The sequence below is a fragment of the Aspergillus alliaceus genome (assembly GCF_009176365.1).
Source record: "Aspergillus alliaceus strain CBS 536.65 unplaced genomic scaffold BDW43scaffold_1, whole genome shotgun sequence".
In the NCBI taxonomy this organism is placed as follows: Eukaryota; Fungi; Ascomycota; class Eurotiomycetes; order Eurotiales; family Aspergillaceae; genus Aspergillus; species Aspergillus alliaceus.
Genome location: NW_022474684.1, coordinates 1,235,688 through 1,258,184, shown reverse-complemented (window position 1 = coordinate 1,258,184; position 22,497 = coordinate 1,235,688). Strand labels below are relative to the sequence as shown.

Here is a 22,497-nt window from a genome sequence, read left to right as displayed (position 1 = left end):
TCAGCGATTGAACTGCCAATACAGTTGAACTAACGGATTGCGCGATAGCTTTAGGACTCAGTTTTTAGTCTCCCGTCTACACGTAGGAAGATCGCTTCAAAGAGACAATGGGCTAGTTGTGAGGGTGTAGTTCTACGCGAAAGGCCCTTGCAAATTAAGGGCTGTCTGAGGAAAACTAAGATATCATTTTGGCAAAATTAGAGGCTTCAGAATTTGCAAAATATTTGATATATATATACAGTGAGGGCTACGTATCAATTTTATGAAAAGTAATAGAAACAATGCTTAAGGGGGTGTGTTATAACAAGGGTCATCCCAGATTTTGATACCACAGTTTATTCTCCAACAGTTACTCCATTAGATAGCTTCAGGCCGAGCGGTAGGCCCTGGGTGAATGGTGCCGTGAAAGGTATCCCTCTGCGCCTGGCGATCGCTTCTTCAATATCTTTGTACATGTCATAACTAAACAAACAGTTAGATCTTGCTGCCGGAAAAAAAAGTCGTCCAAGATAATCAACTCACGCATTCATTTCTTCAATCGTGAGCTTTTTCTTCTCATCTTCGACTTTATATACGGAGCTACTGGTGTTGCTTGAAAACCCTTCCAAAGCCTGTCAGTGTTCTGCTTGCTGGTTTTGGTAAAAGGTAAGACCTACCTATCCGTTCGTTGATATTATAAGCTGCCTTTGCTGCTGCGGATTGAACTTTCGTCGCTCTGGGCAGTCGGATTTCGTCATAGACGGCGAGGGCTTCGGCAATATCTCCAGTGAAGTTGTCTTTGTTGAAAAGAATACCAAGTGCCGCAGCATCTTCAATCGCCATACAGGCACCCTGGCTTTGGTGAGGCATCATCTACATCATATTAGCCTTTTTGATCGTTTAATACTCTATGATGATCGTACCGGATGACCTGCATCCCCAAGAAGACAGACCATACTGCGGGTGATATATGGGTATGGTTGACTATAGGAATTGCATTAGCACAAAATTTAACAGAGGACATGGGGATGGGTTAGGAAGGATGACGACTTACTGAACCCATAAACGCCATGGCCGGATTTCTGTACCAATAGATAAGTGGGAAAACACTTGGCGATCAAGCCCTGGGTACGGCTCTAGCAGCTCTTCAACTGGCCGGTCTGCACTCCCCCAGGTGTGATTGCTAAAATCACCCTTTTCTCGGGGGAAGAAGCAATAGTACGATAACAAGCGGCCACCATTGCATGGCGAGAGCACGATCTTGTCCCACTTGCCTTCTTGACCACCCCAGTATTCCAGCGCACTGTCCTTAGAGTAGTCAACTAAGCCTAGTCGGACGGCGTCTTCTGTGCGGACATTGGCATGCAGACAACTTTGGTCAGATGGCTTCTTCTCCGGACGAAGTCCTATGATGCTACGAACAACTGAACCAATACCATCTGCACCGATGATCAGGTCGTGCTGGGCTTTCGCTCCGTTTGAGAATGTAATGACACCCGTGGCTAGGTTGATATCTTTGCACTGGTGGCAATGTTAGCCTGTATTGCCTCTGTTATTATTAGGGTAGTTAAGGCCGAGAGTTTTACCCCATGGTTCACCTGAAGCTTAACAGGAGTGCCCACCCCCTCCTCTTGTAATGCACAATCTTTCAACATGGTATGCATGTACTGGCGGTGGAACATATTGTAGACATAACCCCATCTTTCCTCGTAATCGGCGAGGTCGTAGACGCTGACTGGCTCCCCAGTCTTCCAGTCGCGGTTGATGAGCTTGCGCAGGACAACTGGATCGCCCTTTTCCACATCGACACCCCACTCATGGAGCCATCTCGTACCGTTGGCGGCACATGAGACTGAGGCGCCTACCTCACCAGCAAAATCATTGCGTTCGTAGATGGTCACTTCATGACCAGCACGGCGGAGGGCAATGCCGACCGACATACCACCAATGCCACCACCGACGACACCTATATTGAGTCGCCTCCACGCTTCTTGATGAGATCCCATAGTTATTGTATTGTGCTTGAGGGTTGTAGTGTGTTCGTTTGTCGCTGGCATTTGTCGTGAGAGAGTAGGCGTGGTGGCCTTTTAACTCTTGCGAGGAATGGAGGGGAGGTATGATAAAGTTACATGTCATAGTAAGCACCGCTTATCATGAATTCACTTTTCTCTTATTCTTGTTGGTATCTTCGGTTGTGACTTCATCTTAATCGGGTGGCGGATCGTGTACACTGCCGCAAAGAACTCTATGTGCGGTACAATACCCGCAGAGGGGTACGGCCCGCACCCTATCTTACTCTTTTTACCTCCCCTGCTGTCCAAGACTACAGAATCAAATCAAGATGTCATATCTCTTAGATGGATACCCCTGATTGCCCCACTTCTGTTATCCTTATCATTCGTATCTTCATTAGCTACCCCGTACTGATACTTCTAGTTTCCCCTTCTCCGCCCACAAAGTGTGGGAACTTGTGCCGTTCTCCACCTCCTTTCTCCAATCCTCTATCCGATGCCGCGGCCACGAGTCAAGCCGCAAGACCGGAAGCGTTCCGTTAGGGCATGTCTTGCGTGCAAAACATCGAAGAAACGTTGCGATGGCACTCAACCATGTCGAACATGTCTAAAAAAGGGCATTGCGGATTCCTGTACATTTTCACCCCAACGGCGTGGAGTACAGTCTGTCCAAACTTCTGGTCCTGCATCACTACAGCCGTTGCCGCCGGTGGAAGTTGATCCCCAAGTGGGCACGGCCAGATATAACATAGCAACACCCACCGAAAGAAGACCGCGTCCACGGGAAAGCGACGATGTGCGTAGTACACGAGATACAACGCCTTCCGCCGGGCAACGGTCAACCATGCTGTATAGCTCCAGCGGTGAAAGAGGTACGCTGCTCCTGACCTGGTCAATGACAGACCTTCCGCTCCGCGAGACTGTGACGTTAATTTTGAGGATGAACTAGTTTATATGGGTGGCGCGGCTGCTGTGTCGTTCCTACAGTTTCTGCAAGCGATAGTGAAGCGCTATGTTGGGCCTGTCGGATTCACTGAGAGCCAGAATAGTCGCAAGATGTTTGAAGCCGACGTTCCTGACACTGGGACAGACTTCTTTGCTGATGAGCTCATGGAGACAGAAAAATGGGCCCTTGTTCAGTGCTTCTTACATGTGGTAAGTAACCCTTATTATTACTTCATTGGGCCAAACTACTTTTTGAGATTGCAACTTACGTGTTGGTAAGTCTAACGGTCTCTTGGATCTCTTCACTTGGGAGGAGGTAAATCGAATAGTAAAGGTGTCCAATAGTAACCGTATGCCGAACTCCGGTCGGCTGGACAACAGTGTAAAGGAAGACCTTACCGCTCTGTACATGATGGTTGCTATAGGGGCGCAATGCAAAGGCAGCACACAGGATGACCTCCTGTGTGCAGCAAGATACTTCTCTCAAGCCAGGAAGATGGCATTCGAGGGATTCCTGGAAGATCCGACTGTTTATTTGGCCCGTGACTTTTTATTGATGGCCTTTTATATGTTTGGAGCCTGCCGTCGAAACTCGGCTTTCATGTATATCGGAGTGGCGGCCAAAGCCTCTATAGTTCTTGGGTTACATGTGTCGGGGCAGTACAGGCAGATGCCCGCGGAGGAGAGGGCTCGAAGGTTTGTTCTTATCTACTGGTTGTTGGAGGAAGCTAATATCATTGGAAGGCTACGAATTGGCAAAAGCATACGGGTACTCGATCTCGTATCTAGCTCTATCTTGGGTAGGCCGGGAAGCACTTCATCACTCCGCACCAACGACGTTTATGCGAATGATCTCGACCAAGACGCCAATCACCGAACTTTAGCTATCAATGCTGCGTACGAGGCCTCTTCGGTATTGGAGGCTATTGTCCAGAGGCTTGCAGAGGGAGAGAAGTTTGATACTAATTCTGCGGATCACTTTTTGCAGATCTGGCACGAATGGAGTCAGGCACTCCCCGACAAGCTCCGTCTACGGCCGCGGAAAGAGTCTGAACCAGGATTCAATTCAAAACATCGGGAAGATATGATTGGGAATATCCATGTCGCCTGCATGTACTACTTTGGTGTCATCCTTGTAACACGTCAATCGTTGATACAACATATTATGCCACAAATCCGTGGCAAGCAACTAAAGAAAAGGCCTTCTCGCCAGGATAATGGCGAAGAAGGTACCGAGAAGGCCGCTGAGTTGTCCAGTGTCTGCACGGATGCTGCAACCTACATGGCACAGATGTGTTGTGATGCAGCTGAAGCTGGGATTCTGTGGGGGAATATGTGTATTTTAAAGTACGAAAAACCGTCCTAGCAGAGATAACCTTAGCCTACGAGAGACTGACACGATTTATAGGGCATGGCTCTTTGCAGCTGGGCTAGTCTTGGGATTTTCTCTTCTCGCGGAAGCACAGACGACTTCGGAAATTCGCGACGCCTTCTATGGCGCATGCCGGCTGCTTGGTTCACTAGGTCACTTGAGCCCCCAGGCTGCACAGTATCACCGTATCCTTACGAGCTTTTCCGAGGCCATTGATGTCTATCGCGAGAGGCTACGGAGTGAACGGTATGAGTCTCGAACGCCGTTTGTTGAACGAATATTAACCCTGGATCCGAGCGGTGGCACGAATGGCGACCAGCAAAGCCCTCAAGAGCCCACATCATCGATCGTCACAACGAATAACGGTCCAATAGCGGAAGAGAATGAAGATGAGTCTTTCATGGAATCACTGTCAGGCTTTCTAAGTCTACGACAAATGCCTGACTGGTCACCACCGCCGGGCAATGACGACCTAATGCTGCGCCTCTTCTGGGAAGGGTATGCCTTTAATTTCACAGATTATCTCCCACCAGATCATACAGAACCTCCCTCGACCTGAGAAACCGGGTGATATAGATGTCGGATTATGGATTTAGCGAATGCTTTGAGCAAACATGCCAACCTGGAAAACCCTTGAAGGTATACGAGGAGGAGGGGAATAAAATGCACGAATATTTAGTAGCAATATGTCTTACGATTTAAACCCCCAAAGTTGCCCAGTCGGCGGGATCCGACTCGGTTATGGGTTTCTAGTCTCCAAGTATGCGGCATTATTTGCTAGCACAGCAAAATAACCGCATAGTTGTTTTACCTTCCTAGCAATGCCAGAAACACTGGTTTCTGAGACTATGTCAAACCCTAGCATAAGGATTCTACCTTGAATGATGTATTGGTCTGATCCAAGGTGCGATTGGCTTACTGAATATGTCGATGAAAGGAATAGACTTCCAGGTTGAATACCAAGCTAAAAAGGGCAAAACAAGAATGCGACAGAGAGAACCCTTAGAAAAACATTCGCTGGCTGTATGCAAGGAATAACACGTATGTGCCTGATGAAAGAGGGATCCTGCCTGAGAACCGTAAACTATACTTTCTTTTTAGATATTGAGACTAAACCAATTATAGAAGGCGGTCCTTAAGTAAATCTACGCTAGTGAAACCTCATGAGGCTGGGACAGTGGAAAGGGCACTTTTTGCTTTTAAATTATATCACTAATATCTCACCAAAGAAGGCCTACGAACTTCTAAAGTTGCATAGAATAAATTACTGGCTAGATACCTATAGATCATCATGACAAAATAGGTTTTGTATCACTTGTATGTTGATGCTGAGACTGAGAGATACTGGCCCTGCTAAAGATTCAACATTCAATGATGTAACGGGAAAAGTGTTACAAAATTCCTGCCGCAATGTAGGCTAGTGGGCGGTAGAAACGAGTCTACCCATTATGTACCCCACCTGCGCCTGCATTTATTTGTTTACTGCGAAATAGTCTGTCTAAAAAGGATATTCCTCAGCATGTCCAATTGGCAAGGCTGCAGATATGTCTTTAACCCATTGCAAATGTGAATGACAATTGGGGACCTCGGGGGGTCAAATCGTGGAAAAAATTACAAGGATCCACACATCGACACCGTGTTTTCTTATACTGTCCCCGAAGAGGAAATCAGCATGAGTCGGATTTATCAGCAAGGAGGAGCCATCCGTTGCCTTACGAGCTGTGATTTGGTGAAGAACACTCTCGCAACTCGGATGTTGAATCATTTCGGAGACCTAATGGGCTCCCAGTACCCATTTGCTCGACCCTTATTCGAGGAGCGCCATAAATGTGGGGATTCTGCCCACTGACGTCAAGAATACAGGCTTGCCAGAAGCTTTTATAAGCTACATAAAGCCCCTCCGCCCAGAAGCTGACTGTCGAAATCGCTACACACCTGCTAATCATCACTTGACCCTAAAATCGATACAATCAATAACAATGGCACCCGAAACCATGAAGCAGTGGTCCGTGCAGGGCAAGGCCAACGGCTTTGACGAGCTTGCCTACAATGATGCACCGGTTCCTAAAGTTGGAGATAACGATGTTCTGGTGAAGTTCCACGCCGCATCGTTGAATTACCGTGATCTTATTATCCCACGAGTCAGTCAATGGCTTCATAATCTCGTAACTGTACTTTTCGCTAATACATTGTCATAGGGCATGTACCCTTTCGCCATCAACTTCCCAGTTGTGCCTGGTTCGGATGGAGCCGGTGAGGTTGTTGAAGTGGGTCCCAAGGTTACTCAATTTAGCAAAGGAGACAAGGTGATCACCTTGTTCAACCAGCTACATCAGTATGGTCCTATCGATCCTAGGGCTGCTGGATCTGGGCTGGGTGGTGTTATTGATGGCACCCTGCGTCAATACGGTGTCTTCAATGAAGACGGTTTGGTGAAGAGCCCGAAGAACCTCACCCATCTTGAGTCCAGCACTCTTTCGTGCGCAGCTCTTACTAGCTGGAACGCTTTGTATGGCTCGAGACCTCTCCAGCCTGGACAGACCGTTCTTGTACAAGGTACTGGTGGCGTTAGCTTGTTCGCATTGCAGGTAGAGTGCCCTATTTCTCTTTCCTAGGTAATGTTTTTGGATGAAAACCTAACAACGCATCCCGCTGTAGTTCGCTAAAGCTGCCGGAGCGACTGTCATCGCTACTACCTCCTCTGCCGAGAAATCTGAAAAGCTCAAGGAGCTTGGCGCAGACCATGTCATCAACTATAAGTCTGATCCAAACTGGGGCGAGACCGCTCGCAAGCTCACTCCCAACAATGTTGGTGTAGACTACATCATTGAGGTTGGCGGCAGCGGGACTCTTAACCAGAGCTTTAAGTGCATCAAGTTCGAGGGAATCATTAGCGTTATTGGGTTCCTCGGAGGCGTTGACCCTAAGACTCAGCCCAGCATTCTTGATACCCTGAGTAACATCTGTACCGTTCGGGGTGTCTATGTCGGAAGCAAGGAATTACTTAACAACATGGTTAGGGCTATTGAAGCCAACGATATCCATCCTGTTGTGGACCCTAAGGTCTTTAGCCTCGACAAGGCTAAGGACGCTTATGAATATATGGTAAGCCTATTTGTACTATTCCAGGTGACTAAACCCAATGCTAATTGTTTGTATAGTGGGGCCAGAAGCATTTCGGAAAGCTGGCGATCAAGATCGATTAAATGTTTACGAAGTAAGAATATCTCCTGTAATAATTGTGACTGGTCAACATAATATGTATAAAAATTACAAACTGGTTAAGCATAATGCACGTGGTTCTCAGGCTAGAACTTCAATTGACCGACCTAATTCCGCCTTTACTCTTCGTCGAAGAAAAACTTGACATCTCTTGAGATCACTCAGTAGTTACTGACACGAGAGTCGCTGACAAACAATTAAAAGTTCTTCAAAAACTCTGCAGCAGCGCGTTCTCCAAATCGAATCGCACCGTCCATAAAGCCGGTCCAACATGAAGCGGTCTCTGTTCCCGCAAAATGGAGCCTACCGTGTTGTGCCTTTAATGAGGTACCGTCCGCCGTGAGCACGCCGGGAGGCGTATATGCAACCGGGACCTCCCCTAGAGAAATGTTCAAGACCCCATCGCTGAATGGCCCTATTTAGAACGTCAGCCACTTTGGGTCCGAAATAGAGAATGGAGTCGTCTGTAATCTCCTTAATTATCTCAGTCTCAGACAGACGGTCTAGTCTTCTCATCCCGTCCGCTTCAATAGAGCCCATCATAGCGCCGAACGAGCCATCATTATGCGAGCTATCGAGGGTTATTCGTACGGCACGAATGTAGCTGGCCACTTGTCCGTTGAACCCGGCCTCCCGCCAGCATATGTAGCGAACACCTTCCCCACGGACCCCGCCGGTATACATTGGGTAAGATGATCGCGTGCTGCAGGCAATGATGGCTGATAAGCAATGCGGGGCGCGAAGAGAGGAGATATAGCGACGACCACATGCTTTGCCAAGATAGATTGATTGCTCGATGAGACAAGGTATGTCTCCCCCTTTAGCTCGATTGTTTGAACATAGGCACTGAAGATGATACTGTTCAGCCCGAGTCTTTCAGCAAGATTGGTGGCTAGCAGCTGTGTCTCTCCTACAATTCGTTGCTTCTGTGCTCCGCCGGCTACATCTATAAGACGCCCAAAGTTTCCACGTATGGTGGCATTACCTGCAGCAACAACGTAGGCATGACTGTTCCCGAGGCTCAGTCGAGAACACCGACTGTAGCCCATCGGGAAGCAGAAACTGAGCCTCAGGATGCGGCGCTACACGATTCAGCCAGCTTTGAACCGTCTCGATATCCCACTCGGTCGACCGCGAATGGTTCCAGGGAGCATTGAAATCTATTTCGGCCACCATTCCATCTAGCAGCATGACCGCCTACCCAGCCTGCACGAGTCCTTCAGGTGAAACGGGAGGTATTTCCTTCATTGAAGGTTTTGAAGGTCGATAGACCCAGAGATTGTGCCAAATCGAGTACTCGATCCTGGGTTGGTCCCATGAACTGGGCGCCGAGTTCTGCGATTCCCCTATTATGTAGTTGGGTATTGAGTACACGACCACCGACTCAGTTTCGAGCTTCGAATATGACAAACGACTTTCCCAGATAGTCCAGCACCCACTATTGCAACATCCACGGTGGGAGGGATCTGGGATCCAAGGACGATTGGGAACAGGACGAGGAGAATGAACCTGATGGCGGGGTATATGTTGACGATGTAGAATCAAACCAAACCTTTCATGCAGACCTAGTTTTAGAGTTGTAATCAAGGTAAGACAAGCTACTGGATGAGTTATCAATTGGAACAAAAGCCAGCTGTAGTCGGTCGTGAATAAGAGTTGTCACGGGGCATGGCAGGTGATTACAATTGCAATTGGTATCGGTTGGTCTTACACAGCATGTTAGGTGGCCAAGCGTTGACAATTGGACTAGACTTGCTCTTACCTTATGCTACTACTTAGTTACTTCTATTGATGATCTTCAGAATAACTTCATATGATTGGAAGAACGACAAGCCAATGATGGAGCAGCAGAGCAAAGCTAAAGTTCCCCCTCACTCCACACGGATTTAATTGTCCAACTCATCGTGCATCATATGCATCACCGACTTTCCCCTTTTTTCTCCCATCAATTGAAATATAATATAACTAACTCCATTGAAAACCCTTACTCTCCTAACCTCTTGCCAATCCCCGAACCCTTGCAAGGCCGACTCACTAAGATATCACCCTCCACTACAGATCAACACGGAGAACATATTTAAAATCATCCGGAATGCTAGGTTCTAGTAAAGACCAATTTATTCGTCCAGCACAGATGGGCTTATTTTCTCGGGTTACCTCTTACCCTCCCCTGGGGCAAGTGACGTGCCCCCAGAGGATCCAGAAAGCTCTAGGTTCAAAGGAAGATGATACTGTATGAATTGATTCCATTGTGGAACAAACCTGACTGCTCATACCATATCAGGTTCGGTTTACTGTAGTGATAGAGTCGAGTCATTCATTTCCCGAGCAATCATGGGAAGCTCAGATCTGGCATAACGTCACTAGCGCAGAATGGACTGCTCTCTCTCTCCAAAAGTGCTCAAACACAGCAGTTCCTCTTATGAACAAGCCTGAATCAGAGCATAAGTTCTATCGTCATGTTTTCTCCGGCGAAATAGCGCTACCATCACACGGTGGATCCGCCCAGTTTACCGTCCGGTACAGGGTCAGCCCAGACACGGATTGGCAATGGGTGAACCAACAGCAAAATGCCAAGGACGGGGAATTGGTGTTCGCTGCAAGAGAACCCGAACAGGAAAAGATTAATCTAGCACAACTGTCTCTAGCATCTGCGAAGGAAGAGTTTGGCAAATATTTTGATCACCTTTCGCCCAATCTCGAAGTTGAGTTCCGCAAAAGTGAAGCCCCCGGGTCGTCCCTGTGGCATCTGTCTGGGAGCGCTGACCCGGCTCAAGATGGCCAGTCTGGATTTACTAATATGGTCCTTGGAATACCTTCCCGGACAGTCCGGTACTTTGCTTTGGTCAGGGTATGGACTCCATGGCTTGGACCCAGACATGGACGAGACAAGTTTAGAATAACAGAAGATGTCATCTTGTGCTCATTCCTTCGGGAGGATGGAGAGCATGTAGTGCTTCTGGCTGTTTCAGGAACTAACGACGTTTTAACCGTATTGAGGTCGGGAGAAAACGGTGAGGTAGTTATCAAGTCGCAAAATGACAACGCCTCTGCTTCAGGATTCCAGGTGCTAGCATCCACAGCAGCCGACTTTGAAGTAGCAATAAGTGCACTGATCTATGAGGCGCGAAAGCTGGTTCGGCCATTTGGCGCAGAGACTACTGACCGGATCCCAACACCAGTCTCGCCTCCTGGAGATGATGTTGTACTGGTCGAAAAGGATCCCGAGGCACAATGGCTGTCTGAATGGTACGATGGTCTCACATACTGCACATGGAATGGTCTAGGCCAAGACTTGACGGAAGGGAAGATCTTACACGCTCTTGATATACTGAAGACTCATGGGATCAGCATCTCCAACCTGATAATCGATGATAACTGGCAAGCGTTAGACAACGAAGGTGATTCCCAGTTCAAACGGAGATGGATGCAGTTTGAAGCGAATCCAGACACGTTTCCACAAGGGTTGAAGAAGGCTGTGGAGGCCATCCGTCGCAACCATCCGAACATCTCGCACATAGCTGTCTGGCATGCCTTACTCGGATATTGGGGCGGTATATCACCAGATGGTGAGATAGCCAAGAATTTCAAGACGAAGGAAGTCAAGATTAAAGATCTAGCTGCCGGAGGCCCAATTGCTAAAGCACTTGAGAGTCAGTCATTACTTGCCATTGATCCAGATGATGTTGACCGATTCTATGATGACTTCTACCGTTACCTTTCATCTACTGGTGTTGATTCCGTGAAAACAGATGCTCAATTCTTTCTGGATCTTCTGGAATGCCCAGAAGATCGGCGAATATTCACTCGAGCATATCAGGATGCTTGGTCTATATCATCACTGAGATACTTTGGCACAAGGGCTATCTCGTGCATGTCAATGTTTCCTCAGGCCATTTTCCATTCACAGTTGCCAAACAATAAACCTACCATTCCGCTGCGGAATTCCGATGACTTCTTCCCAGAGGTGCCAGCATCCCATACATGGCACGTGTTTTGCAATGCTCACAACGCACTGCTAACACGCTACTTAAACGTCCTACCAGACTGGGATATGTTCCAAACAAGTCATCCATATGCCTCGTTCCACGCGGCAGCACGATGTGTTTCTGGCGGCCCAATCTACATCACCGACGAGCCTGGAAACCATAACGTTGCTCTCATTAATGAGATAACAGCGCCAAGTACCCAGGGATATACTGTGATACTTCGACCTGGTGTAGCCGGTCGCACCATCGACATGTACCATGATTACAACGATGGCCAAGTATTGCGGGTGAGCACCTATACTGGCAGGGCCCGCACCGGAAGTGGAATCCTGGGTTTATTCAACGTCTCTGGTCGTCGCTCCTCAAGTTTGACATCCCTGAGAGAATTCCCAGGCATCCATGACGATTATAATGTGGAATACATAATCCGAGCCTACACGACGGGCAGGATAACCAACCTCATACGTCCATCCGACCGTGACACGCTCGTTGGAGTTGACCTAGAAGATAAAGGCTGGGAGATTCTTACTGCATACCCAACGCAAGCCTTTACATTGAGGCGCAAAGATTCCAATGATGCCCGTGAGAGGAAGCCTACAAATGCCGCGGTATTAGGGTTGATCGGAAAGATGACCGGTGCAGCTGCCATAGTTAGCTCCGACATCTACATAGAAGCGAATGGACGTCTCCGGTTCGATATTAGTCTTAAAGCGCTCGGTACGTTAGGTGTTTATGTCTCTGACTTGCCCGATTGGAGCATTGAGGATAATTTTATGGTTACCATCCTCGGTCAACCCGTGCCTCAGAAGAACGTTTGGAAGGAAGGAGATGAGAAAACGACCAAGGTCTTGTCTGTGGATGTATTGGCAGCATGGGAGGAGATGAAGCTGAGACCCGGGTGGAGCAATGAGGTTATCGTGCAGATGTTTTTAGGCTCATAATATGTATAACCAATGTATAGCAGGCGCACTTAGACATGATTTAAAGCACCGTATTGCCACAAGTATAGACAGGACACATATAGACAGATTGAATCGTCAAATAATCACCCTACATGAGAGGCAGCTTCTTGTCCGCAACCAAACTCCAAGCATCACTCCAAAACAGCCCTCCAACCCTTTCTAGGTACAAACCCTTCCACGCCCTCATCCTCCAAAACATCTCTCCCCAACCTCCCAGTAACAACACTTCTCTCAACATCAGGACCCCAAACATAGAATGGCTCAAAACCCAACAATCGTCCAGTCTCTGGATCCAATTGCCTCACCCACCTTTTCCCTGCCGGCCCCGACCCAGTCTCCGCCACAAACCCCGAATTAACCCGGTCAAGCGTAACAAACCACCGCCGCTGGTGGACCGACCTAATCGAATTAGTAGCACCCGGATAGGCATTATTAATACGGATCTGCTCATCGACATCATCCCCAGAACCCGAGTGCTTCCCCGTAGGATCTTCAGATGCTTGCGATTGATCCAAAGTGTCATGAACCAACGCCCCCATCGGACGATCTTTAGCGGGAGACGTAGAATCATCCGATGAGGTGCTAAGGCCTCTTTGGGCTGCTGGGATGGTTCGACGACGCTGGCTCCGGGGCGTGGCGGAGGTCCTCTTGAAACCCGAGGTTTTGTCGAGACGGAGAACGATAGTATAGTTTCGGGGCAGTTTTGTCCCGTGGAGACGGAGACGGATCTTGCGCTGTTGTTGTTAAGGATCTAGGTTATGAAGGGTAGAATTTTTCAGAAAGTCATAGGTTAGACATACGTTCTGGAATGCGTGACGGAGCTTCTCGCTGTCTGTTTTGGAGCCTACGGTGGAGATTGAGGTGTCTGATGAGACGTCGGACCGGGAGTCATCTGTTTCTGGCTGAGGTTGGGGGCCCTGGTAGGGGAGGATTTCATATTGGCCTGTATCCCAGATGATCATGCTTCCTGTTTTGGCGGAAGCTGTTTCGATGAGGTGGTTCTGCAAGGCTGTGTTAGTGTCTGTGGGCACAGAGTTTCTGAGCAGAGTAGAGAAGAGAGTGCATACCCACAAACAATGTACTCTAGTTTCTGTCGCATTCCGGTTCAGCCGTCGGCTGTTAGGATTACCCGGTAATCCGTACATGATGGACCAGCTGACAGAGCTGGAGTCTGAGAACTGGAGCCGGAGGTCATAGTGCGGTCCGGCGATGGGGTGATCATGCTGGTGGATGACGAAGTGTCTTCCTTCTGGATGCTGGTTGCGTTGATACAGAGAAGCCCAGTCTGCGATCTGTAGTCGAGGTGTCTGATGTATCTTAGTGCGAGTAGATTGACTGAGTCGTGAAGAGAAGATGGATAGGTGATCTGTGACTTTGACCTGGCCTGCTTCGATGGCGGCTAGATTGTGGTTTTCTGGATTGGATGGCGTCTCTTTTTGCTCCTTTGGAGTACTTTTATCAGATGACACAGTGCTAGGTTGTGTAGTCATTGCTGTGGACCTTTTCCTAGGAGGAGATACAGGCGCATTAAGGCTGGAAAGTTTGGGGGGGTCTCTCTCTTCTATGGGGGTGGATGGTGGTGAAGACCCATGCACAGCACGATGACGCTTCATGATTCAGAAAATCCTTCTATATGGAAGAGAGCAATCGAGGGCAACTACACTAATAACTGGTAAGCTCTATGGAATGTTGTATATCAAGCGGCAGATGATGTTCTCATCTGGCTTAGTCATGCCCCTTGAACTCGCCAGTTGGCAAACTGTGCCCTTGCTGGTAGCAGCTATTGATAATTTACGATGGGCTATGTGCAGTAGTACCGACCCAGACTCTCCGATGTCTTGAAGGTATTGAAATAGCAATGACATATTAGGGCATCACGCTCAGAACTTGGTCTGGCGATCAATATAACATGTACATTGTTACGGGACGAATAAGCTGTTCCAACTTAAGCGTGCCTATTGAACAAGAAGAAATAGCTATTAGTGGCGGTTCCGACCACCCACCGCCTTTCGCCGGTGGGTGGTCGGCAGCGTAAAGGAATTTTCAGCGTAAAGGAAGATAATCAATTTCCTATCTTTTTGAAGCCATACAAACCATAAAAAATGCCTAAATCATCTCAAATTTCAGATACACGTGTAAATGAAGCCGCTGAAGCTGCCCGTCTCCAAAAAAAGCCAAATATTGCAAAGATCGCGCGAGAATTTGGGGTTTCTTATCGCACACTCCACGGCCGCATCCATGATGGAAGAAAGCCTTGTACGGCTCGAAATGCATCAAATAAAGCACTGAATCAGTATCAAGAAGCTGCCTTAAAACAATGGATTGCTAAAATGTGTGATATCCACCTCCCGGTGACTATCTCATTGCTTTTAGAATGGGCAAACCTTACTGTACAGCGCGTTGATCCTACACAAAGTGTCAGCCGATCATGGGCATATTGCTTTGCTAAAAGGCTTCCTCCTGACCTTAATTTGGGCCCAGTAATTCAAAGGACGAAGGAGAAGAAGCGCTTGGATGCAGAGGATATTGGACAGCTTCAGTTCTGGTATAATCAGCTTGCCAATCTGCTTAAAAATGTCCCCGCTCGCCTTGTGTATAATTTTGATGAATGTGGCTTTTAATCAGGCAGTGGAAAGCCTCAAAAAGTGCTTGGTATAAAGGGAAGAGTTCCTGATCTTTCTCAAGCTGAGCATGCAGAGAATATTACTGCGCTTGAATGTATTGCTGTAGATGGCTGGATTATGACGCCGCTCTTTATCTTCAAAGGAAAGAAATTTATGGAGGCCTGGTATGATAAAGCAATTCCCAATTACTATACTGCAGTCACCGATAAAGGCTATATAAATGATGAAATTATGCTTGAATGGCTTCAAAAATTTCATGAGGAGACTAAAGATCGTACAAAAAAAGGGGAAAAACAAGTACTTATCTTTGATGGCTATACAGCTCATAAAACAGTTAAATTTCTTCAACTCTGTGAGACCTATGAGATTCTCCCCTTTTGCTTCCGGCCTTATACAACTCATCTCTGCCAACCACTTGATGGAAAGCCTTTTCTCACATATAAAACGCATTTTCACAGTGCAAATAACCTCATCGCGCAGTGGTGTGGAGTTCCAGGAGATAAAGCTAATTTTCTACGTGATATTGTTGCCGTACGTGAGAAGACCTTTAATCCACGTCTTATTCGCAACTCCTTTAAAGAACGCGGTATCTTTCCTACAGATGGATCTTTAATTATTGAAGCTATTCAAAATGCTTTACCACCGCTACCAGAGATCTCTGCACCTGATCTTCGTGTGTATGGCAAGAATACACCTCCTCCGAATCCTCTATCTTCAAGTGTTGAAAATACACCTCCAAAAAGCGCTCAGCAAGTTGAAAAGAATCAGAAGAAGCTATTTAAACTTCTAAATAGTGATATATCAATTAATTCTTGTATTGAGCGCTATCTTGAGCGCTTATTTTATTAGCAAAAACTTTAATCTGAACAGCTTGCTATCATGAATTCAACTCTTGAGCGAATTGAGACCGCGCAGGCATCCCGAAGGTATACAAAATCTAAGCAAGAGATTCAACGCCTCGGGGATAGTGGTATACTACGTGTAAAGGATATGAATCAGTCTATTGCGGACAGGAAGGCCAAAGATAATGAAAAAAATAAGAAAGCGGCGAATAAGGCATATTTAAAGGCGTACGGTCAACCTCCGCCAGCACCCTATACAGAAAATAATTCTGCAGCCTCAGATACAGGATTGGCAGAGGAATCAGGCAATCAACTCTATTTTATTGATTCTACAGGCATTTAGTGGTGATAATGCGAATTGCTTCATTTTCTTCCTTTACGCTGAAAATTCCTTTACGCTGCCGACCACCCACCGGCGAAAGGCGGTGGGTGGTCGGAACCGCCACTAATAATTGATTAACGTGTCGTACGAAATATTTGTGGGGTAAAGGCTTGGCGGTGCCTCAGGCAGAGTATCCCATGATATAGGGCTGCCTGTAAGTCAGTCCCATAATATACATATATGTTAATAGGTATCCCAAGTCCACGAGGATTGGAAGGAGTTTAGAAAATGATCAGGCAGGATGGGCTTAATGTCTAAAGAGGTAAGGCTGCAAGTTGGAGCCTTGACCCCTCATTCATACATAAATATATTTCTTTTTTTACAGCCCAACAGCCCACTTCAATATTTACGTCTGGCAAATCTTCCACGAAATCACATCGTGCGAAAAGAAAACATAAATAGAGAAAGAAAATGAGGCTTTTGAACGCACGTACATTTCAACTAGTTGAATTTGTCGGTAATCCTCCTCCGTATGCGATCTTATCGCACACATGGTCGACACAAGAAGTATCCTTCCAAGCGATCCTTTCTGGGGGAGCATACTATATGCGAGGATTTTGGAAAATACACGGATGCTGTGAGAAAGCACTGGAGGATAACTTGGAGTACGTGTGGGTCGACACTTGTTGTATCGACAAATCAAGCCCTGCTGAGCTGTCCGAAGCTATCAATTCCATGTTTGAGTGGTATAAGAATGCGCACGTGTGCTACGTGTACCTTGAAGATGTTGATGTTGAATTCCCGTACAGCAGAAACGAGGGACCCAACTATTGGACGTACACACCAGACGGCTCCCCTAGCCGATGGTACACAAGAGGCTGGACTCTCCAAGAGCTTTTGGCCCCATCGAACGTCGTGTTTTACAACACCAGATGGGATCGGATCGGGACAAAACGGCAACTGCTTCGAGAGATTTCTGATATAACCAAGATCGACGAGATGAATTTGATTGAATTCGGGATACGGCCCACCAGTGTAGGGCAAAAGATGTCGTGGGCTGCAAATCGAACGACAACTAGGCCCGAGGACATGGCATATTGTCTTCTTGGTCTTTTTGGTGTGCATCTTCCGCTCCTCTACGGTGAGGGAAGGAATGCCTTCCGTCGCCTCCAGGAAGAAATAATCAAATGTTCCACTGATATGAGCATCTTTATTTGGAAGGATGGCGATACACGCCTGGTGGCCCAAGGTAACTGGGGAGTCCTTGCTACCTCACCCGGCTGCTTTGTTGACTTCCCATTCGTTCCCAATTTCTCACGGAAAGTAAGAGAATATAGACAATTGCCTTACGTGATGACGAATGCCGGGCTGCGGATCACATTGCCGTTGATACCTCTTTTCCCATCAGGAATCAGACAACCCCTTTTGTGTAAGCTTCTGAACAGGAAGACTTGCGATTTTAAGACTTCCGATCATCCAGAGACAGAACAATTAGTGGTTGCCGTTTTAGACTGTGTGACGATATACGGTCGGGAAGAGAACCCTGTTGTGGCTGGAGTCCTTTTACAACAAATGCATTCGGGAGAGAGATTTCGGCGTGTTGCCTGTTCCCATTTCTTATATATTGATGTGAATGATATTCCCCAGCCGAAGGAAGCGGAGATCCTGATTTCTTGCGACTATCCACCACCGGCACTTCACCGATCGCTGATGACTAGTGATAGTGTAAACTTGGTGCGGTTCATGATACGCCCGTGGAGTTCAGTGCGATATTTCCTACGCTTCAAACCCAACCCCTCGCGTTGGGAACATGTGGATGTTGAAGATACCCTTCTCATCGGCTCGGAGGCTTTTATAGCGTTGGAACTGCTTTTTGAGGGTGCTCGATGCATTATTACCTTCAAGCTATCGCCAGATGAACTATGGCACTGCAGCATTACACCGGATCCTACGTCGGAGAATGCGATTGAAGAGGCGCTTGGGAAAATCGGGCCAGACCGAACTTCGTTGGAGAGAGGCCCCGATGGAGTATGGGTAAATGCACGGATGAGGAATAACGCCCTCGTTGTCGTCTCGTTGTTCGAAGTCCCTAACTATAGTCTCGGCTTGCACAAGTCTAGCCCTCCATGGGTATCATCATATCTGTTTATTCATGTGAATTGCAGCAAGCACCCGGGTATGAAGTAGTTTAAGGGGAGCCATCATGCATATGCTATCAAGTTACAACCTTCAGGTTCCGAATGACCACAATCTAGGAAAACATCAATGGGCAAGAATGAAACCTGCCAGCTTGCCAAGCCTTGAACCAATTCACAACTTAAGACACAGCAAGGAAATTGGTGGGGCCCTAAGGTACCGAATACGAAGCCTAGATCAAGTTGATCAAGAACAGTCGAGAGATCTGGTTCCATATTCCAAATACCGCCCATGGAACTGGTCACCGCCCATGAAGGGGTTCTCAGGATATTGGTGGGAGATTCAAATTCAGACATAGTAAGAATTGGAATCAAGGAATTGAAATCCCAGTCCCCTTCGCCTGTTCCTCCATTTTTTTCTTTCTTTTTCTCTTTCTTGCCTGTCCAAACGGAGTATCGCGGAGCTCCACCAAGCGAAGTGGGTAAAGTAAACCCAACCCTACATAAGGATCGGAAAGGGATGATCCCGGATAACTCTAGCTAACAGTCTAGGTGACCACTGTACTCGGGCAAGATCTCCCGATAACCGAAGTCATATTCAAATAGTCTGTGGATTCCTTTCCGATCACGCATGAGCCGGACGATCTTAGGGAGCTTTATAGTTTCCCAGTTTCCCTAGATAAGTCTCAGTTCAGCGCGATCCACGTATCGCCAGCTCCAGATCTCGCAAGGTCTCGCAAAATGATCTAGCCGATTGCTGATCATCTCTAGAAAGGCACCTTAACGATAGGCTATTTGTAACCATTCCACATGAATGGTATGCTGATTGGTTGTATCTTCCAGGGATTGAGTAAATTTCTTCTCGGTCGTGCCACGTCGTTGCCCATTTGGGTTTTGACGTTTCATCTATAATCTTATTTGGCTGGTGTATATAAACCCTGATCTATTCCCGGACTGTTTTCTTCCCATGTAGCCCGCAGTAGTTAAAAAAAGAAAAGAAAGAAAACATCCCCTACCACCCACCATGCGCCTCTCAGACACCCTCTCCTCCCTCGGCCTCAGCGCCACTCTGGCTATCTCCCTCTATAATGGACTTGCGGTCGCAGACACCTACAATGGCGGCTGCAAGGGTGACAACCCGGTAAAGCTCCGCATCGGCAACGGCGGCGCCGGTCAAAGCGGTCTCGTTAAGGGTGCGTTCGTCCAACCCTACTCACCCCCCTGTCCTAACCCTAAACCCCAGAACTCGCCGATCACTTCATCAAAAACCAAACAGATAACTGCGCCTCCGGCGCCTTTAAAGTTGAATGGGTCAAAGGCGACACGACGGAAACAATCAACAACCTCAGAGCCAAGACCGTAGACATCGGAATCACCTACCACCAAACCGCGGAACAAATAGCCATCAAGACTGGGTTCGCCTCCGGCTGCAAATACAAGGATACGAACAGCACGACACCCTGCTTCGGCGACTGCAAGGACCACGAGGAACGGCCGTGCTACACATTCCGCGACCACTTCTACCTCGCTGGCCCGAAGAATGATACCGCGAATATTAAGGATGAGGATGATATCGTCGAGACGTTCTCAAAGCTGTACAATGCGGCGGAGAATGGGACAGCGCGGTTCCTGAGTCGGTTTGACAAGTCGGCGACGAATATTAAGGATTCGGAGCTGTGGATTGGGATTGGACAGGTTTGTTCCTCTCTTTTTTCATCATCATCATCATCTTCTCCTTTTCCCCCCTGGTTAAAGAAAATAGATGTGGTAAAGGGGTCAGCGGCTGATTATTTGTGTACAGGTTCCTTGGGCAATTGCCTACTCCAAGTGGTATCACCAGTACATGGACTACCCGATCCAGGCGTTGAAGGCGGCCATCAATCTTCAGGAATACACCGTGACCGATCGCGGAACGTTCCTGACGCTCGGAAACCAGGAGAAGGGCCTCACTGATAAGATTAAGGTCTACAAGCGGGGTGAGGATTACGACGAGCTGCTGAACCCGGCGGACATTATTATCTCTGCGAACTCCGAGAATAAGGATGTGGCACAGGACTTCGTGCAATGGGTTCTTGGTGCCGAGGGTCAGGAAGTTATCGTCAACTTCCACAAGGAAGATGGCTATTGTCTGTATAGGGGGTTCCCTGCCGATGATGGCCAAGATGTCAAGGCTTCGGATTGCAAATGGGAGCTCAGCTGATTGGGTCATTGATCTCTTTTTGCTTTCCTATGGATTACTTAATAATATCAGGTTAACTATAGTTATATAGAGATAATTCAATAATGATATGATTTGATATACGATACATTTTCTGTTTTGAAAGGCGGAGAAGGTGGATTTTCGGTTTGGACGGATTCTAGGGTTACATACATGACTAACAGTAAACATCCTTCTAAATTCACCCCACAACTGGCGAAACACCCAGCGATATACGAACCATCATTGCCATATTGAAATGTACTCTTGGCTTTCCTCTGATTTCTAGGCCATATGTGGCCCCGCAAATCTCATCCTTAGCATTAGTCACATTTTTCATCTGTCACGGGGGAATGTCGAAGGAAATCGTTACATCGAGTGCTGCAGAGTCGTGATGAATCCGTTACAGTGCGCCGTCGGGGCATCACACTGTTGCTTCAACCGTTATCAGTCAGAAGCTTGGTGTATAAAATAGTTGTCTTCAGCATCCATCTATACTCAGTTGAAAAGGTTGTCTCTCAAAGCTCTTCTTTTTGTCGCGGGAAGCATGGCGAATGGCTTCCAATTTGCTATTCCATCCTCGCCTCCAATTCCAGTGCTCTGATTAAGAGCCCGCCCCTGGGTATCTCGTATCTTATGGCTCAATCAAAAGAATTATGAGCTGCGGCTAACTATCAACGTGGTAACATTGAATTCTACGCTTTCCCGGCCTTCTAAAAGTTGCCGTTGACTTCAGCATGTATGGGTTGGTTGGAAGAGGGCCTTAGCGAGAACCCTCCGATTCGCATTGTGGGAGTAACACAGTATGAGAAAGCCCCTGTTGGAAGTCCTACAGGGTTCCTCAAGGGGCCATGCTATATACGACGAGTCGATGCAATCGACCACGTCGTATACTGACACCGGATTGCCGGAGTCCTTCAAGTTTGGGGGTCTCTTTATCGAGCGGGCGGCCTCTTATAAGGGACCTGTCACATTTGGTACGTTCATTGTCGCCCTTATCCTGAATTTGACTGACCACTCGCTGTTCTGTGTTTCTCCAGGCCTCAAACGACGCCTCGATGATATAACAACACCATCGCGGCAGCCAAGACAGTTCGATCGAGAATGTCAAACCTCTACGCCATGGAGCTGGACAATGAACCCAATTGTTAGCACCCTGCTTCCTACCCCTCCCCCTATATTCGAATTATCAATAAGCTAACAATGCCACCTAATCAAAAGTGTTTAGCGATGATGACCCTATTGCTAACGGAGAGCCATAGAACGCAGCAGCCGACGCCAAAGCAGAAGTCTACTGGCAGGGGTATTCGTGGGTGAGGCCCTGAATATAAGGGCCTTTGCCCAAGCGTGTGCCTGCTCCGGAAACGCTGGATCGTTCACCCTCAATAAACTCGCGGACAAAGCAGGAAGACGCCAACACGACTGGCTATGTCAAGACGCTTTGCCACCACTACTATTCTCAGCCTGCAAAAACTGCAGACCTAATCCAGTTAATGAACCTTCTACTATCGTGGCCGGTGTCCATAAATACAAAACCTAGAGTACTGGTACCCAGGAGGTCAGCAAGGACTTTGTCTTCGGAGAGACTAACTCCCGTAAGTCCAACAAGCCCTAACAAATCAATAGCCCTTCAATTTCTGTTCCCAAGTGCTAATATAGATCCCAGTTGCCGGTGGCGGAGCTGGAAGTTGCCCTACTTATGGAGCCGGGCTCTGGATTCTCGACTGCATGATGCAAGGTGTTCTCCAGGGCGCCAAGATAAGCGCGAGCAGAGCGGTTATCCAATATCCAGAAAGAAGAAGAAAGAGAAGGCTAACAAGCACAAAAGCATGTCATGTTCCGCCAAGGCATTACACTTACATCCATCTGCAAGCCCACCCACCCACTATAATCCCC

The 22,497-nt window shown here is 47.6% G+C and overlaps 9 protein-coding genes across 9 annotated transcripts; 6 read left to right on the top strand and 3 right to left on the bottom strand.

Moving 5' to 3' along the window:
• Positions 1-335: 335 nt before the first annotated feature.
• BDW43DRAFT_296062 (FAD-dependent oxidoreductase) lies at positions 336-1,985 on the bottom strand (the record flags this gene model as incomplete). The annotated part of the gene is made up of 6 exons (XM_032044156.1): positions 336-462; positions 523-601; positions 657-852; positions 903-963; positions 1,034-1,500; positions 1,566-1,985. The coding sequence occupies 6 exons, from the start codon at positions 1,983-1,985 to the stop codon at positions 336-338; spliced, it is 1,350 nt and encodes a 449-aa protein (XP_031906532.1).
• A 355-nt stretch (positions 1,986-2,340) lies between these two features.
• Positions 2,341-5,371, top strand: BDW43DRAFT_258899 (uncharacterized protein). The gene is made up of 5 exons (XM_032040031.1): positions 2,341-2,863; positions 2,941-3,146; positions 3,217-3,632; positions 3,681-4,283; positions 4,345-5,371. The coding sequence occupies exons 1-5, from the start codon at positions 2,488-2,490 to the stop codon at positions 4,865-4,867; spliced, it is 2,124 nt and encodes a 707-aa protein (XP_031906531.1). The 5' UTR covers positions 2,341-2,487; the 3' UTR covers positions 4,868-5,371.
• Positions 5,372-6,234: 863 nt separating this feature from the next.
• On the top strand, positions 6,235-7,615 carry BDW43DRAFT_258895 (zinc-dependent alcohol dehydrogenase family protein). The gene is made up of 4 exons (XM_032040030.1): positions 6,235-6,449; positions 6,507-6,896; positions 6,967-7,413; positions 7,470-7,615. The coding sequence occupies exons 1-4, from the start codon at positions 6,288-6,290 to the stop codon at positions 7,512-7,514; spliced, it is 1,044 nt and encodes a 347-aa protein (XP_031906530.1). The 5' UTR covers positions 6,235-6,287; the 3' UTR covers positions 7,515-7,615.
• Positions 7,616-7,727: 112 nt separating this feature from the next.
• BDW43DRAFT_296059 (flavin monoamine oxidase family protein) lies at positions 7,728-9,440 on the bottom strand (the record flags this gene model as incomplete). Its single annotated transcript, XM_032044155.1, has 7 exons — positions 7,728-7,904; positions 7,957-8,134; positions 8,185-8,476; positions 8,529-8,711; positions 8,761-8,876; positions 8,911-9,039; positions 9,430-9,440. 7 exons carry the CDS (start codon positions 9,438-9,440, stop codon positions 7,728-7,730), a joined length of 1,086 nt encoding a protein of 361 aa, XP_031906529.1.
• A 25-nt stretch (positions 9,441-9,465) lies between these two features.
• On the top strand, positions 9,466-12,536 carry BDW43DRAFT_10127 (putative raffinose synthase protein Sip1). Its single transcript, XM_032037758.1, has 3 exons — positions 9,466-9,763; positions 9,815-11,183; positions 11,283-12,536. The coding sequence occupies exons 1-3, from the start codon at positions 9,623-9,625 to the stop codon at positions 12,458-12,460; spliced, it is 2,688 nt and encodes an 895-aa protein (XP_031906528.1). The 5' UTR covers positions 9,466-9,622; the 3' UTR covers positions 12,461-12,536.
• On the bottom strand, positions 12,537-14,188 carry BDW43DRAFT_10119 (uncharacterized protein). The gene is made up of 3 exons (XM_032037756.1): positions 13,549-14,188; positions 13,282-13,482; positions 12,537-13,215 (listed from the first exon to the last, which is right to left on the bottom strand). The coding sequence occupies exons 1-3, from the start codon at positions 14,092-14,094 to the stop codon at positions 12,613-12,615; spliced, it is 1,350 nt and encodes a 449-aa protein (XP_031906527.1). The 5' UTR covers positions 14,095-14,188; the 3' UTR covers positions 12,537-12,612.
• Positions 14,189-16,740: 2,552 nt separating this feature from the next.
• On the top strand, positions 16,741-17,732 carry BDW43DRAFT_296057 (HET-domain-containing protein; the record flags this gene model as incomplete). Its single annotated transcript, XM_032044154.1, has 3 exons — positions 16,741-17,072; positions 17,130-17,556; positions 17,715-17,732. 3 exons carry the CDS (start codon positions 16,741-16,743, stop codon positions 17,730-17,732), a joined length of 777 nt encoding a protein of 258 aa, XP_031906526.1.
• A 1,688-nt stretch (positions 17,733-19,420) lies between these two features.
• BDW43DRAFT_10107 (uncharacterized protein) lies at positions 19,421-20,606 on the top strand (the record flags this gene model as incomplete). The annotated part of the gene is made up of 3 exons (XM_032037751.1): positions 19,421-19,597; positions 19,648-20,099; positions 20,206-20,606. The coding sequence occupies exons 1-3, from the start codon at positions 19,429-19,431 to the stop codon at positions 20,602-20,604; spliced, it is 1,020 nt and encodes a 339-aa protein (XP_031906525.1). The 5' UTR covers positions 19,421-19,428.
• Positions 20,607-21,406: 800 nt separating this feature from the next.
• On the top strand, positions 21,407-21,926 carry BDW43DRAFT_305454 (uncharacterized protein; the record flags this gene model as incomplete). The annotated part of the gene is made up of 3 exons (XM_032045800.1): positions 21,407-21,578; positions 21,642-21,748; positions 21,864-21,926. 3 exons carry the CDS (start codon positions 21,407-21,409, stop codon positions 21,924-21,926), a joined length of 342 nt encoding a protein of 113 aa, XP_031906524.1.
• Between the last annotated feature and the right edge of the window lie 571 nt (positions 21,927-22,497).

Coding starts and splice junctions, on each gene's coding strand:
- BDW43DRAFT_258899 (XM_032040031.1), top strand. CDS start 2,488: ATGCCGCGGCCACGAGTCAAGCCGCAAGACCGGAAGCGTTCCGTTAGG. Junction 2,864..2,940: donor TAGCTCCAGCGGTGAAAGAG/GTACGCTGCTCC, acceptor AGGATGAACTAG/TTTATATGGGTGGCGCGGCT. Junction 3,147..3,216: donor TTCAGTGCTTCTTACATGTG/GTAAGTAACCCT, acceptor CGTGTTGGTAAG/TCTAACGGTCTCTTGGATCT.
- BDW43DRAFT_258895 (XM_032040030.1), top strand. CDS start 6,288: ATGGCACCCGAAACCATGAAGCAGTGGTCCGTGCAGGGCAAGGCCAAC. Junction 6,450..6,506: donor GTGATCTTATTATCCCACGA/GTCAGTCAATGG, acceptor ACATTGTCATAG/GGCATGTACCCTTTCGCCAT. Junction 7,414..7,469: donor AGGACGCTTATGAATATATG/GTAAGCCTATTT, acceptor TTGTTTGTATAG/TGGGGCCAGAAGCATTTCGG.
- BDW43DRAFT_10127 (XM_032037758.1), top strand. CDS start 9,623: ATGCTAGGTTCTAGTAAAGACCAATTTATTCGTCCAGCACAGATGGGC. Junction 9,764..9,814: donor GTTCAAAGGAAGATGATACT/GTATGAATTGAT, acceptor ATACCATATCAG/GTTCGGTTTACTGTAGTGAT. Junction 11,184..11,282: donor AATTGCTAAAGCACTTGAGA/GTCAGTCATTAC, acceptor CCGTGAAAACAG/ATGCTCAATTCTTTCTGGAT.
- BDW43DRAFT_10119 (XM_032037756.1), bottom strand. CDS start 14,094: ATGAAGCGTCATCGTGCTGTGCATGGGTCTTCACCACCATCCACCCCC. Junction 13,483..13,548: donor CTAGAGTACATTGTTTGTGG/GTATGCACTCTC, acceptor ACAGCCTTGCAG/AACCACCTCATCGAAACAGC. Junction 13,216..13,281: donor TCCGTCACGCATTCCAGAAC/GTATGTCTAACC, acceptor TAACAACAACAG/CGCAAGATCCGTCTCCGTCT.